General features: G+C 41.0%; 1 protein-coding gene across 5 annotated transcripts in view; it reads left to right on the forward strand.

The window, feature by feature from the left end:
• LOC103033531 (latent-transforming growth factor beta-binding protein 4) overlaps positions 1 to 16,100 on the forward strand; it is a 115,273-nt gene that overhangs the window by 29,351 nt on the left and 69,822 nt on the right. For all 5 annotated transcript variants that reach the window (XM_049483619.1, XM_022679438.2, XM_049483616.1 and 2 more), the window contains exon 5: positions 6,745 to 6,966. In XM_049483619.1, coding sequence (XP_049339576.1) covers positions 6,745 to 6,966 — 222 coding nt within the window. The remainder of the gene's footprint in view (positions 1 to 6,744; positions 6,967 to 16,100) is intronic.

Here is a 16,100-nt window from a genome sequence, read left to right on the forward strand (position 1 = left end):
GAAGGATGGTGAATGCCTTTAATATAGGGTACCAATCAAAAGTTTGGACACACCTCATTCTACATTGTAAATGAATACTGAAGTGATCCAGACTATGAAGGAACACATAAGGAATCATGTAGTAACTTAAAAGTGTTACACAAACCAAAATATTTAAATACTCTGTAAAGCATTTAGATGCTCTTATCTGCGGATTCTAAAGCTGGTAACTCCGACTTATCCTGTGCAACAGAGGAAACTCTTGCACTTCCAGTCCTGATGAGAACCAGTTTCATTATAATGTTTTTGATTGTGTTTGCGACTAAAGTATTTTTTTTAAACTTAGTTGAGTAGTCCTTGCCACAATATAGATTAGAACATTTTTCAAATAGGGCTATTCACTGTATACCAACTCAAACTCTTTACAACATGTGCACTAAGTACAGACCAATCAGGATGTAAATCTACCTACAGAACACACTGATATGTCTACTGAGCACAAGGAAAGACCAATAAGGGTGCTGTCTGTGTCACACTTTCTCTACTGTCACTCAGTCATTCTGTCTTGCTTGATTTGCCCAATTTACAGTGTCCTATTTTCCATTCATTGAAATGATTCCTATGTAATTTAAGGCCACCAAGGTGTCATAATCAATATGCATTAAAATCCCACAAATCACAGGATAAGTGGGATGTCTATTTTATGGCTGAACACGTCTCATTAAAAACACTGTGTCTAAAAGCAGAGTGGCAAGTTTTCAGCAGTCTTTGTTAAAGCAGATACACTGCACAGATATACACGCTAGAACACAGAATCTTTTCAATATATTTACTTTTTTACTCCCGCACCAGACAGCTCTGTCCAATCAGAGCAAACAGCATGCTCGCGTGGTTTATTAGTGAGCATTTTGGTGCGTTTTAGGTTTATGTCTGTGTGAATCCAAACCAAACAGGGGGAGAAAACGCTCCAAGTAAATGAATTCATCCAATTATTCAAACCATAGAAACCAACAATAGGTGTGAAAACGCCCTTAGTGCTGTTTCTGCACAACTTTTAATAAATGTATATGGATGACAGTGAGTTATACAGTGTCAGAGAACACCTAATCAAGTTTGATAGAATTATTTAGCCTTGCATTTTTAGTGCAAATGTAAAGAAGCTCCAACCACATCTTGGCTACTTTTAAGGCATAACTGTAACTGTACTGACACAGTATAATAAATGTTTTTATGGCTTTGTTCTTCAGTCACGCCTACAGTGAAGAAGAAACACAGCCAAAATCCACAGAGCACCCCAATTTCTACACTCTCAACCTGCAGCCAAACTCCAAACCTCGAGGATCCCCCTTCCCCAACTCCACAGCCCCAGAACTTCCCCCCCAGCCTCCGCCTGAAAGATCTTGCTGCCAGCTAGAGTAGAGAACAGTGGAGCGAGGGAATTGTGCTCACGTGGAAAAAGGAAAGAATTGCTGCTCGAGTCCATATCTCAGAAACCCAACTCTTACTGTAGGCCGTAAAGAGCAGATCCAAGTTTCCACGTCGAGGTGAAGTGTGTTCAACCTCTTAGCATTCCTGTGGGCGAGGAAAAGCATTGATTTTTCATTCCTGACCCAGTTTGGTGATGTTTTACAAAACAGCGCACGCAAAAATATTTACTTACAAATATCCAGATAACGAGATTCCTCTGCTGTGTGCTCGAGTACACTTCTCTAGAAAGGCCTGAGGAGGAAGTCTCTGGAAGGCGTAGCTGCATCTGGCTAATGATGATGGACTCTTCGAGGATAAGAGGCTCATAAGTTACGCTCAGAGTCGGTGACAGTACAGCTCCGAGGAACGCAGAGGAAACGTTCAATCTGGATTTTGGTGTGTCACGTCTGTTTCGCCAAATGAGGATTCCTGTCTGACACAGTGTTGATGTTGGCAGAGCTGGTCACCACAGTGATACGCTCAGTGTTTTTCACTGTGTCTCCACACTGACCTCCTCTCTGATGTGGTCATGAGAGGTTGCGTAATGACCTGTGGCATCAGGATAAGCAAGCATATAGAGAAAAATAAGCAGTTAAGGCATTAATGCTTTTCTGTAATATCTGTATAATTATGTGTTTTGTATCTTTTAGTAGATGGTAATGAAGGAGATTTGCATCTCCTTGGTTTTCATTGTGTAGAGATTTTAGGGTTTATTGTGTAAGAGAGCTTACGTAAGCTGTGCTCTTCTAAGGCATTGCTTCAGTAATTACAGTAATAACCCCAGTGACATCACTAACCAAACAGCCCCAACTTCAGACCTCCTCTAACACAAGTGCACACCACCCAGAGTGTTTCACAATCATTCTTCTTTAAACACATCATCAGCATTGTCTAATACAATACAGTATTTACCACTGTCTCCAATACCAACCTCATCATTCTCCACCAAATATCCATTAAATTCTATCTTTCTGCACCAAACACCATCATTCTCTTCCAAACGCCTTCATTCTCAATTTTCTTGTTGTCTTGCCTTGTCAAACACCACCATTCTTCTCCAAACGCCATCATTTTCCACTAAACCAAATCATTCTCCATCAAACACCATCATTCTCCATCATATGCCACCATTCTCCTCCAAATGCCATAATTTTCTACTAAACTGAATCGTTTTCCATCAAACGCCATCATTCTCTTCCAAACGCCTTCATTCTCAATTGTCTTGTTGTCTTGCCTTGTCAAACACCACCATTCTTTTCTAAACGCCATCATTTTCCACTAAACCAAATCATTCTCCATCAAACACCATCATTCTCCACCACATTATTCTTCATCAACTCCATTAGTCTCCATTAAACACCATCTTTCTTCACCAAACACCATCATTCACTATCAAAACACAAAATCCTACACCAAACCACATTACTTTCCTTCCACCAAATGCAATTACTCTCTAACAAACTCCATCATTCTCCACCAAACACAATGATTCTCCAACTAATACCAGCATAATATCATTCTTCACACAATTCAATCCATTCAGACACTGATGCTGGTAGTTAGCCAAAAATCCACTTTTCTCAAGATCTGGAGCTTCTGGGTGATTAGTTTGATTTTTATATATTTTGTATGTCTCTTTGTCACTGTAAGTATGCAGTGTATGTCGAGGATCTTAAGTATCCTGTGAAAGATAGCACTGCTGGTCAGCAGCAGGGTTAGTTTGGGATAAGACAGTCTATAGATCATCCAGGTGGAGGCAGACAGTGCTGGATCCTCCCTGCAGTAGCGAGGCTAATTTAGTGCTCCACCAGGCCTTATTCAGCCAGCAGGATTTGGCAGTGCTGGGACTCAGTCTGCAGGCCCACAGGTGTGGAGCATAAATTGGTTCCTCTATAAAATGGGGCTTTTAGAAAATCTTGCTCTGAACTCCTAAACCTGGTCTGATCGTGCCACATACCTGCTGAACTGTCTGAGAGCTTTACACTGAGCCTCTCAGCAGCTCCTTTACATTACATTACATTACATTTCATTTGGCAGACGCTTTTGTCCAAAGCGACTTACAATAATGAAGTACAAAAGTAATAGGAATTTAGATAACCCATTTTTAGATAGGGCTTAAAGGAGGTCGAAGGGAAATAAAGGGATAGAGAAGTGAAGGAGGGGAAGAAGGAAAGGAAATGGAAATGGGGTTAGAAGTAGTTAGTGTGTTAGAGGTGTTAGGAGAGTAAGTGCTTGTTGAAGAGCTCTGTCTTCAGGAGTCTCTTAAAGATAGCGAGAGATTCTCCTGATCTGGTAGTGGAAGGTAGTTTGTTCCACCATTGGGGAACTCTGTATAAGAACAGTCTGGATTGCATTGTGTGAGTGTTTGGCAAAGCGAGGCGACGTTCATTGGAGGAGCGCAGCGGCCAGGAGGTAGCGTAAGCCTTCAGGAGTGAGTGCAGGTAGGAAGGAGCCTGTTCTGTCATCACCTTGTAGGCGATTGTAAGAGTTTTGAATTTGATGCGAGCATCAACTGGTAGCCAGTGGAGCTCAATGAGCAGCGGGGTGACATGTGCCCGTTTTGGTTGGTTGAAGACCAGACGTGCTGCTACATTCTGGATCATTTGGAGAGGTTTTACTACGCAGGCCGGGAGGCCAGTTAGCAGGGCATTGCAGTAGTCGAGGCGTGAGATGACGACTGCTTGTACCAGAAGTTGGGTGGCCTGTTGCGTCAGAAACGGTCTAATTTTTCTGATGTTATAAAGCGCGAAGCGGCAGGATCGAGCAACCGAGGCCACATGGTGCGTGAAGGAGAGCTGGTCATCAACCATAACACCCAGGTTCCTAGCAACCTTTGTCGGTGAGAGAGAGAGAGAGAGTCGATGCTTATAGAGAGGTTGTGTTGAAAAGATGGTTTTGCTGGTATGACCAGAAGTTCAGTCTTTGAGAGATTTATTTGAAGGTGATGCTCCTTCATCCAAGAGGATATGTCAGAGAGACACAACGATATCCGTGCAGAGATTGAGTGGTGTTCAGGTGAGAATGACAGGTATAGCTGGGTGTCATCAGCAAAGCCATGTGAGTGGATAACCTGACCAAGAGAGGCAGTGTATATTGAGAAGAGAAGGGGACCCAGTACCGAACCCTGGGGAACCCCAGTGGATAGGGAGTGGGCTGAGGACAGCTGTCCTTGCCACGACACCTTGAACGAGCGCCCAGTGAGGTATGATCTAAACCATGACAGCACATTGTCTGAGATCCCCATGTTTGAAAGGCCATTAAAGCCATGAGGAATAGTCCACTCAGCACTTCATTATGTGCTTTTAGTTCAAGTTTACGGTTGTGGATAATTTGTTATGTTTAGGGATATAGTTTAATACTGAATAATCAAAGTGAATACAGAATATTTTATAGTGAATTGTAATTAGTTCATATATACTGCTTAGTTCATAGTGAATACTGACAAATTCTTAGTAAAGCCTGAAAAAAGCATTATTATCGGTGGATATTAAATAATACATAGTGGATACTAAATAATCCGTAGTTCAGTCTGGACGGTTCTGTGTGTGCTGTTCAATGTGGACTGCTCAGTGTGGGCTGTTCATCGTGGACTGTTCGCTGTAAGCTGTTCTGTGTAGACTGTTAAGCATGGGCTGTACAGTGTGGTCTGGTCAGTGTAGGGTCGTTAATGTGGGCTGTTCAGTGTGGACTGTTCAGCGTGGGCTGTACATTATGGTCTGTTCAATGTAGGGTCTTCAGTGTGAGTTGTTCAATGTAGGGTCTTCAGTGTGGACTGTACAGTATGGGCTGTTCAGTGTAGGGTCTTCAGTGTAGACTGGTCACTGTGGTGTATACAGTGTGAGCTGTTCAGTGTGGGCTGTTCAGTGTGGGCTGTACAGTATAGTCTGTTCAGTGTAGGGTCTTCAGTTTGGGCTGTTCAGTGTGGTGTATTCAGTGTGGGCTCTTCAGCATGGGCTGGACAAGTTTGTTTAGTGTGGGGTGTTCAGCGTGGGCTGTTCAATATGGTCTGTTCAGTGTAGGGTCTTCAGTTTGGGCTGTTCAGTGTAGGGTCTTCAGTTTGGGCTGTTCAGTGTAGGGACTTCAGTTTGGGCTGTTCAGTGTAGGGTCTTCAGTTTGGGCTGTTCAGTGTAGGGTCTTCAGTTTGGGCTGTTCAGTGTAGGGTCTTCAGTTTGGGCTGTTCAGTGTGGTGTATTCAGTGTTGGCTGTTCAGTGTAGGGTCTTCAGTTTGGGCTGTTCAGTGTAGGGTCTTCAGTTTGGGCTGTTCAGTGTAGGGTCTTCAGTTTGGGCTGTTCAGTGTGGGCTGTTCAGTGTGGTGTATCCAACGTGGGCTGTACAGTATGGGCTGTACAGTATAGTCTGTTTAGTGTAGGGTCTTCAGTGTGGGCTGTTCAGTTTGGACTGTTCAGCATGGGCTGTACAGTATGGGCCGTTCAGTGTAGGGACTTCAGTTTGGGCTGTTCAGTGTAGGGTCTTCAGTTTGGGCTGTTCTGTGTGGACTGTTCTGTGAGGAGTGAAAGAAAAATAAAGAAAATCCCCCATTCCATGTTTCCCCTTTACCCCCCGCTTACACACCTCACACTGACTGAGTACTTACACACTTTCCCAAACACTGCTGACCTCATCCACGTGTGCTGTGCCAGAGAGGCAGAGATTTCAGCTCTCTCTCTCTCTCTCTCTCTCTCTCTTTTTCTCTCTCTCAGTTTTCGGTCCCTCTCTTTCCCTCTTTTCTCTCTTCACTTTTTCGCCGCCCACTTTTACTTTCTCTCTCTTTCTCTCTCTCTCTCTGCGCTCATATGACTGAGAAGTGGAGAGAAGCGCAGCAGTGTGTGTGAGGGTGTGAGTGTGTATGTGTGTCCGGTGGTGGTGAGGATTTCAGAGAGTGATGGATTTCTCTGTTACAGTCTTTAGCTGGATATTAGCACGTTGCGCGCTAACTACAACCCCCTAAGTTATGCTGACGACTTTTTTCTAAACCCACACACACACACACATATTTAAACTCAGGTCTTTAAGGACATAATTTCTGCTGATTTTTGTTTTATTTTTGCTTTTGTAGTGCAGATACTAAAAGTGCTTTGTACTTGTTTAACTTTTTTCCAAAAAAGGAGAAAGAAAAGGAACATTTCTGGACTTTTTCTCCAACTTCAGCTCTGCTGTGTGTTTGTGTGAGTGAGCGAGTGGGTGTGTGAGTGTGTGAACATGTGCGTATGCGTGTGATGTGCGTGTAAACAGGACTCATCATGCTTCTCAGACTGACTGTGCTGCTTTGCTTTGGCTTGACTTTGCTCTGTCGTCCAGCTGCTGCTCAGACGGCCAGCAGTCAGACGCCCAACGGTCAGCGGACGTTTGGACTCCTCGGAAGCTCAGAGCGGATCAAAGTGCTCTTCACTCCCACCATCTGCAGGCTGCGATGCACCCAGAACCGCTGCACCAACTACTGCGAGCGCGGGAACATCACCACCGTGTACAACAGCGAACAGCAGGGGGCACAGGGGGCACCATCACCTGGATTCAGACTGTGTGAGTACCCTATAAACCCTATAAATGCATTTACACCTTCATACACCAATCATGCGTAACATTATGACCATCTCCTTTTTTTCTACAATCATTATCCATTTTTAAATTTTTTTAATTTGCACAAATAGAATGTGACATCAAGTAAACAAATGAACAAACAAACAAACAAAATAAGTGTGCAGGGAAAGTAAAAAAAAAGCCTAAAAGAGGCTTGTACAAAGTGCTTTCCCTCCAAGGAAATTATAAGATAAACACAGAAAAAAGAAAAAGATCAAGAAAAAGAAAAAAATGTAGTTACTCAATATACAGCGGTTGGACAATGAAACTGAAACACCTGTCATTTTAGTGTGGGAGGTTTCATGGCTAAATTGGAGCAGCCTGGTGGCCAATCTTCATTAATTGCACATTGCACCAGTAAGAGCAGAGTGTGTTCAAATTGTTTCAATTCAAAGTGTTCAGTTAGCAGGGTAAGAGCACAGCACATGCTCAAATTGTTGGTGCACGTCTTGCTGGCACATCTGTGACCAAGACAGCAAGAATTTGTGATGTATCAAGAGCCACGGTATCCAGGGTAATGTCAGCATACCACCAAGCAGGACCAACCACATCCAACAGGATTAACTGTGGACGCTGTAAGAGGAAGCTGTCTGAAAGGGATGTTCGGGTGCTAACCCGGATTGTATCCCAAAAACATAAAACCACGGCTGATCAAATCACGGCAGAATTCAATGTGCACCTCAACTCTCCTGTTTCCACCAGAACTGTCCGTCACCACAATAAATTATTGTGGTCTAAAACCAGGTGTTTCAGTTTCATTGTCCAACCCCTGTACATAATCACAAGAATATATATATATATATATATATATATATATATATATATATATATATATATATATATATATATATATATATATATATATATGTCCAATTGATGTTCTAAAAAAAGCAGCATGGAGGTTATTAGAGGACCTAGTGGAGTAGTGATGAACTTGAAAGTTGTATTGAAAGTTATTTTCATAACAATCAGAAAGAAGGTTATTGGTTATTGAGAAAATAAACTGACATATTTGAAACTGGTCAGTTTCATACACATTAAGTATCTGGAGATTTTCAGCCACTGATCATACAGTTGCAACACAAAGTATGTGAACCCTTTGAGATTACTTGAATTTCTGCATCAATTGGTCATTAAATGTGTTCTAACATGTTGTGTTCAATAAAACATGCAAACATAGCATTTTTGTGCTCTTAGTTTAAGCAGACTGTGTTTGTCTATTGTTGTGACTTAGATGAATATCAAAATACAATTAATGACCAATTTATGCAGAAATACAAGTAATCCCAAAGGGTTCACATACTTTTTCTTGCAACTATATATACTGTAAGTTGTTCTATAATAATATTAGACTGTAGCTCTGTATCTGTTCCTCTGTATACTTTATTATCCTCCTCCTCTTTTCATCCTGTTCTTCAATTCTCAGAACCCTAGAGAATAGGAAACTACCACTGAACAGCTATTATTATTATTATTAGTAGTAGTAGTAGTATTTGTATGGTGGATCATTATTATTCTCAGCACTGCAGTGATTAGCACTGATTGGATTGATGGTTGTAGTGCTTGTGTGTGTCATCTCGTGGGCAGCATTCTGTGATCACTGATGAAGGACAGAAGATGAACAACACAGAAAACTGTGCAACAACAGATTCAGAGCTTCTGTCTCTGACTTTACTTTATCTACAAGGTGTTTCAGCTGTAGGTAGGAGTGTGTAATAGAGTGGAGGACAGTGAGAGATTAAACACAGTGTTTAAAAACTCCAGCAGCACTGCTGTATCTGATCCACTCACTGTACCAGAACAACTCAGCCTAACCCTGGAAGGTGACAAAGTGACATGCAATCATTCATTTCCTATGGGAGGACATAGAATTTGTAGACGTGACACAGCAGCAAGCAACAAATAAGATTTAGATGTTCTCAATTTTATGCAAATTACGTATTTTTTAGTTTAATTTAGTTTGGTTTAGTTATTTAGTTTTTTGCAAAACATGTACACACAGTAGTATCGATCACAAGTATCTATCTATCTATCTATCTATCTATCTATCTATCTATCTATCTATCTATCTATCTATCTATCTTTCACAAGAAAAGGTTAAAAAAAATAGATACTACCCTTTTTACCTAACTATGTGTATATTTTTTTGTTACAAAAGGTAGTAAACAAAAAACACCCCCCAAGAAATCAGTTGTAAAAAGCGCTATACAAATAAATTTGATTTGTCTGTGTTTGTCTATTGTTGTGACTTAAATGAAGATCAGAACACATTTAATTTGAAAGTTCTGAAAGTATGACACAGTGGTCCAGTGGTCTAAAGCACTGCCACTATAATCGGGAGATCGCTGGTTTGAATCCTGGTCATGCAGCTTGCCATCAGCTGCCGGAGCCCTGAGAGAGCACAATTGGCCTTGCAAACTGGCTGCAAATTATTACTTCCATGTTTTATGTGGTGCATCTTTACACAAATACAGGCGAAAGCTTCAAGCAGCCACAAACACGGCCACAAGAGACAAACTTGAGGTGAAGTGAGCAACTTGTTGCCCGCCAGTGTCAACGCAGGGTAACACACCATTGCCACATCCCAGTGCTGAGTCACTGCAATGCTGAGAATGACCCCCCACCCATATAAACGCTGCTATGTGGTGGTCCTGTGGAGTGCTAAACAGGGTGAAAGGAGACTAACTGGCCACTTTATTAGAAACCCCTACCATCCTTGTGCTTTAACTTACTGGCCGTTTTATTAGGAACACCTACAGAAGCACTAATGTTGCTAATTGCTTGTTGCTTCACTCTTACTGTTTCCTGTGAGAGAGTGTAGTGAATAGTGTGTACCCAGCTCTGAGAATGCAACTTGTGTGTGTGTGTGTGTGTGTGTTTTCTTTGGGGTCCTGTTAGCTGAGCTTCATGTCTAACAGTAAATGAGCTCCAGCTCTCCAGAAACACTCTGACCTATTTATACGAGACATTCTGCTTGTTTCCAGCAGTACAGGCTGATTACGTGCGAGGGAAGTGTGTGTTTGCAGAAATGCACAGTGTATACGTTTAACTTGCGTGTTTCACTGCAGCATTTACACACACACTTTTATATAAAAGAAATGCATGAAACTCATAAACTTTACACCCTGTTCTGGCAGCAGCTTGTGGACAGTTCAAAGCATTCCAGGTTTTGTACTAATCTGAGGTCTATCACACATTTTACACACACTCTACTCTCCGCCCTGCCAAAGAGCATCCTTAAAAGCATGCGTTTGATCTTATGCTGTAGCTAAAGATATAAATACAAGCCTTATACACACTGACGTTATACACATGCTGTGCTTCAGTGTATAAAAAGCTTTAGTGGTGATAAAGTGGCTGTGTGTTAAGATTCTGTGAAGTTTTCACAGGACCCTTTAAGGTGTTTTAAGGTGGTGAGCCACATCAGGTAGGGTTTGTGGGTACTGGTCCAGACTAAGAGGTTTGTAAATTTCAGAGCCAAAGCAAGCGGTGTTTGTAAAGTTTAGGGACACAGTTAGGGAGAATGTACAGTTCTGGGCCAAGGAAATTGGGTTTGTAAAGTTCTGAGCTACAGAAAAGGGTTTTGTAAAGTTCTGGATAACATACGAAAGAGGCTTTAAAATTCTGGGTCACGACAAGTGGGATTTGTAAAGTTCCCCCCACAATAAGGGTGGTTGTAAAGTTCTGGATAACATGCAAAAAGTATTGACACATCTAGTGGTGTTTGTAAAGTTCTGCCAGAGAAAATGGGTGTGTAAAGTTACATAGTAAACTGCCCCAGTAAATGTTTTTTTACAATTCTGGGCCACAAAACAGGGGTGTTTGTAAAGTTTTTGGGCCATTGTAAATGATGTTGTAAAGTCCTAAGCCAGAATCAAATGGAAGCATTTGCAGCATTTAGGGCCACAATAAGGAAGGTTGGAAAGTTCTGGGGCACTGCAAGTGGGTTTTGTAAAGTTCTGGATAACAGGCAAAAAGTATTGCCACATCTAGTGGTGTTTGTAAAGTTCTGCCAGATAAAAGGGGAGTGTAAAGTTAATGGGTCACAGTAAATAGTTTGTACAATTCTGGACCACAAAAGAGGGGTGTTTGGGCTGTAGAAAATGGGTTTTAAAGTTCTGGGCCACAGCAAGTAGGATTTGTAAAGTTCAGGGCCACAATAAGGAGGGTTGTAAAGTTCTGGACAACTGTGATGGCTGTTTGTAAGATTCTGGGCCAGAATCAGATGGAAGGGTTTGCAGCATGCAGCAGGGTCACAATAAGGAGGGCTGTAAAGTTTTGGACCATGGTGCAGGGGGTTGTAAAATTCTGAACCCAAGTCAGATGGTTTGTGACACAATAGGGAGATTTGTAAAGTTCTGGGTTATGGTAAGTAAGGTTGAAAAGTCCTGGTTTCAGAATCAGATGGGAGGGTTTGCAGAGTTCTGGGTCACAATAAAGAGGGCTGTAAAGTTTTGGGCCATTATGAGTGAGATTTGTAAAAGTTCTCGCCCATATAAAGTGGGGCTTATGAAGTTCAGGGTCACAATAAGGTTTAGAGCATGTTACCAGGGCTTCTAAAATTCTGTACCTGAGTCAGAGTGTTTGTCACGCAATAGGGAGATTTGTAAAAGAAGAGGGCTGTAAAGTTTTGGGCAATTGTGAGTGGGGTTTGTATAGTGCTGGACGATATGGCCAAAATTTATATCACGATATATTCCTTAATTTCGGTCGATACAATATAATTTCGATATCGATATAAATACTTTGAAGGCCTCAGAAAAACTGCTAAGAATCCCTGCAATGGAAATCTGTACACTAATGTCTGAAATTTAAGTCTTTAAAGCCTTATACTTTATAAATAAAAAATAATCAGAATAAATCAATGCTCACTTTTATTTGCATGTAGCAAAATAAAAACATGACATCCCTGTCAAACATAAACCTATAACCTATATACATATTACCAATATAAATAACTTTACATTACAACAGAGGCAGAGCTTCTTATTCTTTTGTAAACATATTTAACAGATCAAAACAAAAGTGCTTCAACCAGGATAGGGAATACAAAAAGCCTTCACATATATAAAGGGAACATGATATCCCTGTCAAATAAACAAACCTATATAAACTATAAATAAATTAGATACAACATAAACTACAAGTGTTTTAGCCAGAATAAGGAAGATATTGTGTGTAGTGAAACTGCTTGAGGTGGAGGAACAGATGTATTACTGTTGCTGGTCGGCTCCACTCTCCAGAACAATTTGGAGCAAGCTGAAGTCTGAAGTTTATCAAACCTTTGAACGCCGAACCACTGAATTAGACCTGCCTCCCTCAACTATCCGCTCATTCTTCATCTAAAATGTCCTGCGATGAAAACGAGCGGGTTAGGGTCGGTTTCGTTTCATCGCGGGAGGTTTTAGGTGCGGAGCGGAGCAGAGATCCGCTCGGTTAGGGTCGGTTTTGTTTCATCGCGGGCGGGTTTTAGGTGCGGAGCGGAGATCCGCTCGGTTAGGGTCGGTTTCGTTTAATCGCGGGCGGGTTTTAGGTGCGGAGCAGAGCGGAGCTGAGATCCGCTCGGTTAGGGTCGGTTTCGCTTCCTCGCGGGTTGGTTTCAGGTGCGGAGCGGAGAGGAGGCGACCCAGGTCTAGTCTAGCCTAGCCTAGCCTATCTGGCTACGTGCCTGTATGATTGCGTCATCACGCACTGACGTAGCCCGGCTATGTTCAGGGCTGCAGTGAACTGACACCGCTAAAAAACGCCTGTCTGTAAATAATACATATCGATATATCACAAAAATGATATCACCGTTATTGAAACATTTCTTATCGCGATAAATACCGATATCGAAATATTGTCCAGGCCTAGGTTTGTAAAAGTTCTGTGCTACAATAAGGGGGGGCTTTAAGGTTTTGGTAAAATTTTGGATCAGAATCAGAGGGTTTGCAGGGTTCTGGGTCACATTAAGGAGATCTGTAAAGTTCTGGGATACAGATTTTTGGTGGTATTTCTGTACTAAATCTCTGGATGTCTGCCTAGTCATGCCTATTACCTATTGGTCAGAAAACCCATGATCCACAGGCATTTCTGGTTTTAAAAAAATTTGTCTCTTTCACATTTGCACAGCAGCCCAGACTTTTTCCAGACATTACCTGGAGGAGCTGTATTTACTGTATGTATGAACAATTTTTTTTTTTTTTTTTTGCTGAATTCACAGTGGGTCATAATGTTCATGCTCTACACAGACACAGGACATTTTTAAGAGTTAATGTGTAAAAACAGCTTCAGATTAACAACTGACAAAGATGACAAGAACAGAACTAGTGTTTTCCTCTGAACCAAGGAGATGCTCTAGCCTGAAGTATGGGCCAAGTTTATTGCGTCATTGACAGACCTGATCACTCTGTATTCAAACTGCAGGGGGTCCAGCAGAGGGTCTGTAATAGCTTTCAGGTGGGCTAGAACCAGGCAATCAAAGATCTTCATGACTACAGAGGTCACTGCAACCAGCCTGCAGTCATTTAATCCTGTGATGTTCACTTTTAGGGGGACTGGGACGATGGTTAAGAACTTGTGGGAACATGTGGGAAGAGTGAAAAGTTCCATTGATTTTCATCAGAACAGATGAGAAAACGTCCTGCTGGTTGATGATGGGGAGACGAGTAGGGGAGAGAGACAAGCGTGCCAAGGTGGTAGAGTGTTGTAATACTCACTGTACCCGGCTGAGTAATACAGTTTCGAGAGGGGTATCGGCTTATTGTTATCACACTTACTGTACTGGTCTTACACTTTTGAGAGGGGTTTCCGGTTAGTATTGTGAGACTAGTAGGGAGCAGAGGCAGGAGTGCCAAGGTGGTAGAGTGTTCTGATAGTCACTGAGATGGGTATTGGGCTAGTGTTCTCAAACTCACTGTACTGATCTAAGTGATACACTCTTGAGAGTGGTGTCTGGTTAGTGTTCTGATACTCACTGTACTAGTCTAAATGATATTCTCGTGAGAGGGGAGTCCAGTTAGTGCTCGGATACTCACTGTACTCACTATACTCACTGTACTACTGGTCTAAGTGATACACTTTTGAGAGGGGTTTCCGGTTAGTATTGTGAGACAAGTAAGGGCAGAGACAAGGGTGCCAAGGTGGTAGAGTGTTCTGATAGTCACTGAGGTGGGTATTGGGCTAGTGTTCTCAAATTCACTGTACTGATCTAAGTGATACACTCTTGAGAGGGGTATCTAGTTGGTGGTGTTAAAGCATTTTACTCTGCTTCCTCCACTAAGTACATTAGTCTTACACATTCTACAAATATTAAAGTTTAATTGAGGAGTATAATGCTGGCTTTTAATACATAGTATACTTTGATTTTGTTGTGATTCATTTTATATATAAGTTATCCTGTATTTCTGTTTGTGAACATTAACATTCTCTGTAAACCTAAGCTAAATAAAAGTAAAGGAATGATTCTGGAAGTATCTGAGGAGAACTGAGGAGAAGGAGAGATGTGGTTAGGAGGCAGATGGATTATATATTCAGATTATTTGTATTAGTTTTGGCACATCCTGTGCCTAATGAAGGGCTTACGCGTGTTTGGAGGAAATTTAAGCTTTAGACACAAAGGGGAGCTATATGGGGGGATGCTGAATAGCAGAGTGTATGGATCACATATGTGCGGCGAGAGGCATATCAGAGCGTATGAATTATCTAATCATTTCTCAGCATTAATACGGCACCGGTACTGGCAGAGCAGCGGGAGCAGATCATATTACAGCGCTGGCACAATGACGGCACACACCTGTTAGACATCAGCACTGGACTGGACTATAGTCAGCAAAATCCATTTGCTTTGCCTCGCTTTGTTTTATATGGATACACAAATGTAGTCGATCAGTCAGAACATGTTTGCTGTTTGTAAAAGGATGCTTAAGATTTACACTAGAGCTTTGAAGCTAATGTAGCTTATGAGTGATGGAAGCTCATACCACAGGAATTAGCATGGAGCTAACTGCATGCCTTAGTCATCATACATTATTTATAAACCGTGTGGAGGCGTTCAGTAATCTCTAATAGACTTTCTATATGGTATTTGATCTCTTTAGAACATTTATTGTTTAAATTGGCCCCCTGCCACCTCAAACACACCCCCTTATGTGCGTGTTGCCCATGCAGACCCCATACTGCCCTCAAGGCAGCAAATACATACTAAATACATGAATATGTACGATTAAAATATCAATGAATAAATGCTGTTTACAGGTCCTTATTTTATTATACTGTGTATAAAGGATTTTAGTATTACCATAGGTCTATAATAGTATTATAGTGTAGGTTCACATATTTTGATGGATTCACTCTATATCAATTTATTTTATTTATTTATTTATTTATTTATTTATAGTTTTTTTTTGTTGCATGCCTGAGTTTTTATATAGGTCTGTGTTTTATTGTACTGTTTTTAGTACATATAATATAAAACAATAAGGCTTTAAATCTAGGCTTTTATTAGTATTGGTTTTACTTATTATTTTGTTACTTGTCCAACAAAATAATACAATATATAAAGAAATCAGACTTTATTAGCAGAAAAAACAGCTGAATAATGTAAACAATAGACCTTAAAAAGAGATATGCCAAAAACCTTAACACTGCTAACTTTACTAAACTATATATTTTTAAATAGTTCCATAAACTTTATAAATGGACCTAAATACTCAATGGTTATGTATTCAAAAATATATTTCTTAAAAACAAAGACACAAGTATATTATCAATTTACAATTCATTATTAATTAATTCATATGTTATTAATTGATCATTAAAATGATCCTTCATGATACTGTATTAATATATTAATAAGGTCTATAGTTACTGCTCTTGAAGTTTATTTGCACCTCGTATCCAGTGTTTTAGGAAGTTTATTCACTGATTCTGGGCTCGTCTGGGGGACGAGATAATCTTTTCTACCAGCTGTGGATGGATTACGGAATTCCATTCATCTCTTTTCTGAGCAAGTAATTGCTGTTTGCTGTTGTTCTTCTATTTTACTTGGATAAAAACACTCATACAGTGAGGAACAGCAGCAGGAGCTCCTCAGATAA

This window comes from Astyanax mexicanus, chromosome 9 (assembly GCF_023375975.1).
Source record: "Astyanax mexicanus isolate ESR-SI-001 chromosome 9, AstMex3_surface, whole genome shotgun sequence".
Lineage (NCBI taxonomy): Eukaryota > Metazoa > Chordata > Actinopteri > Characiformes > Acestrorhamphidae > Astyanax > Astyanax mexicanus.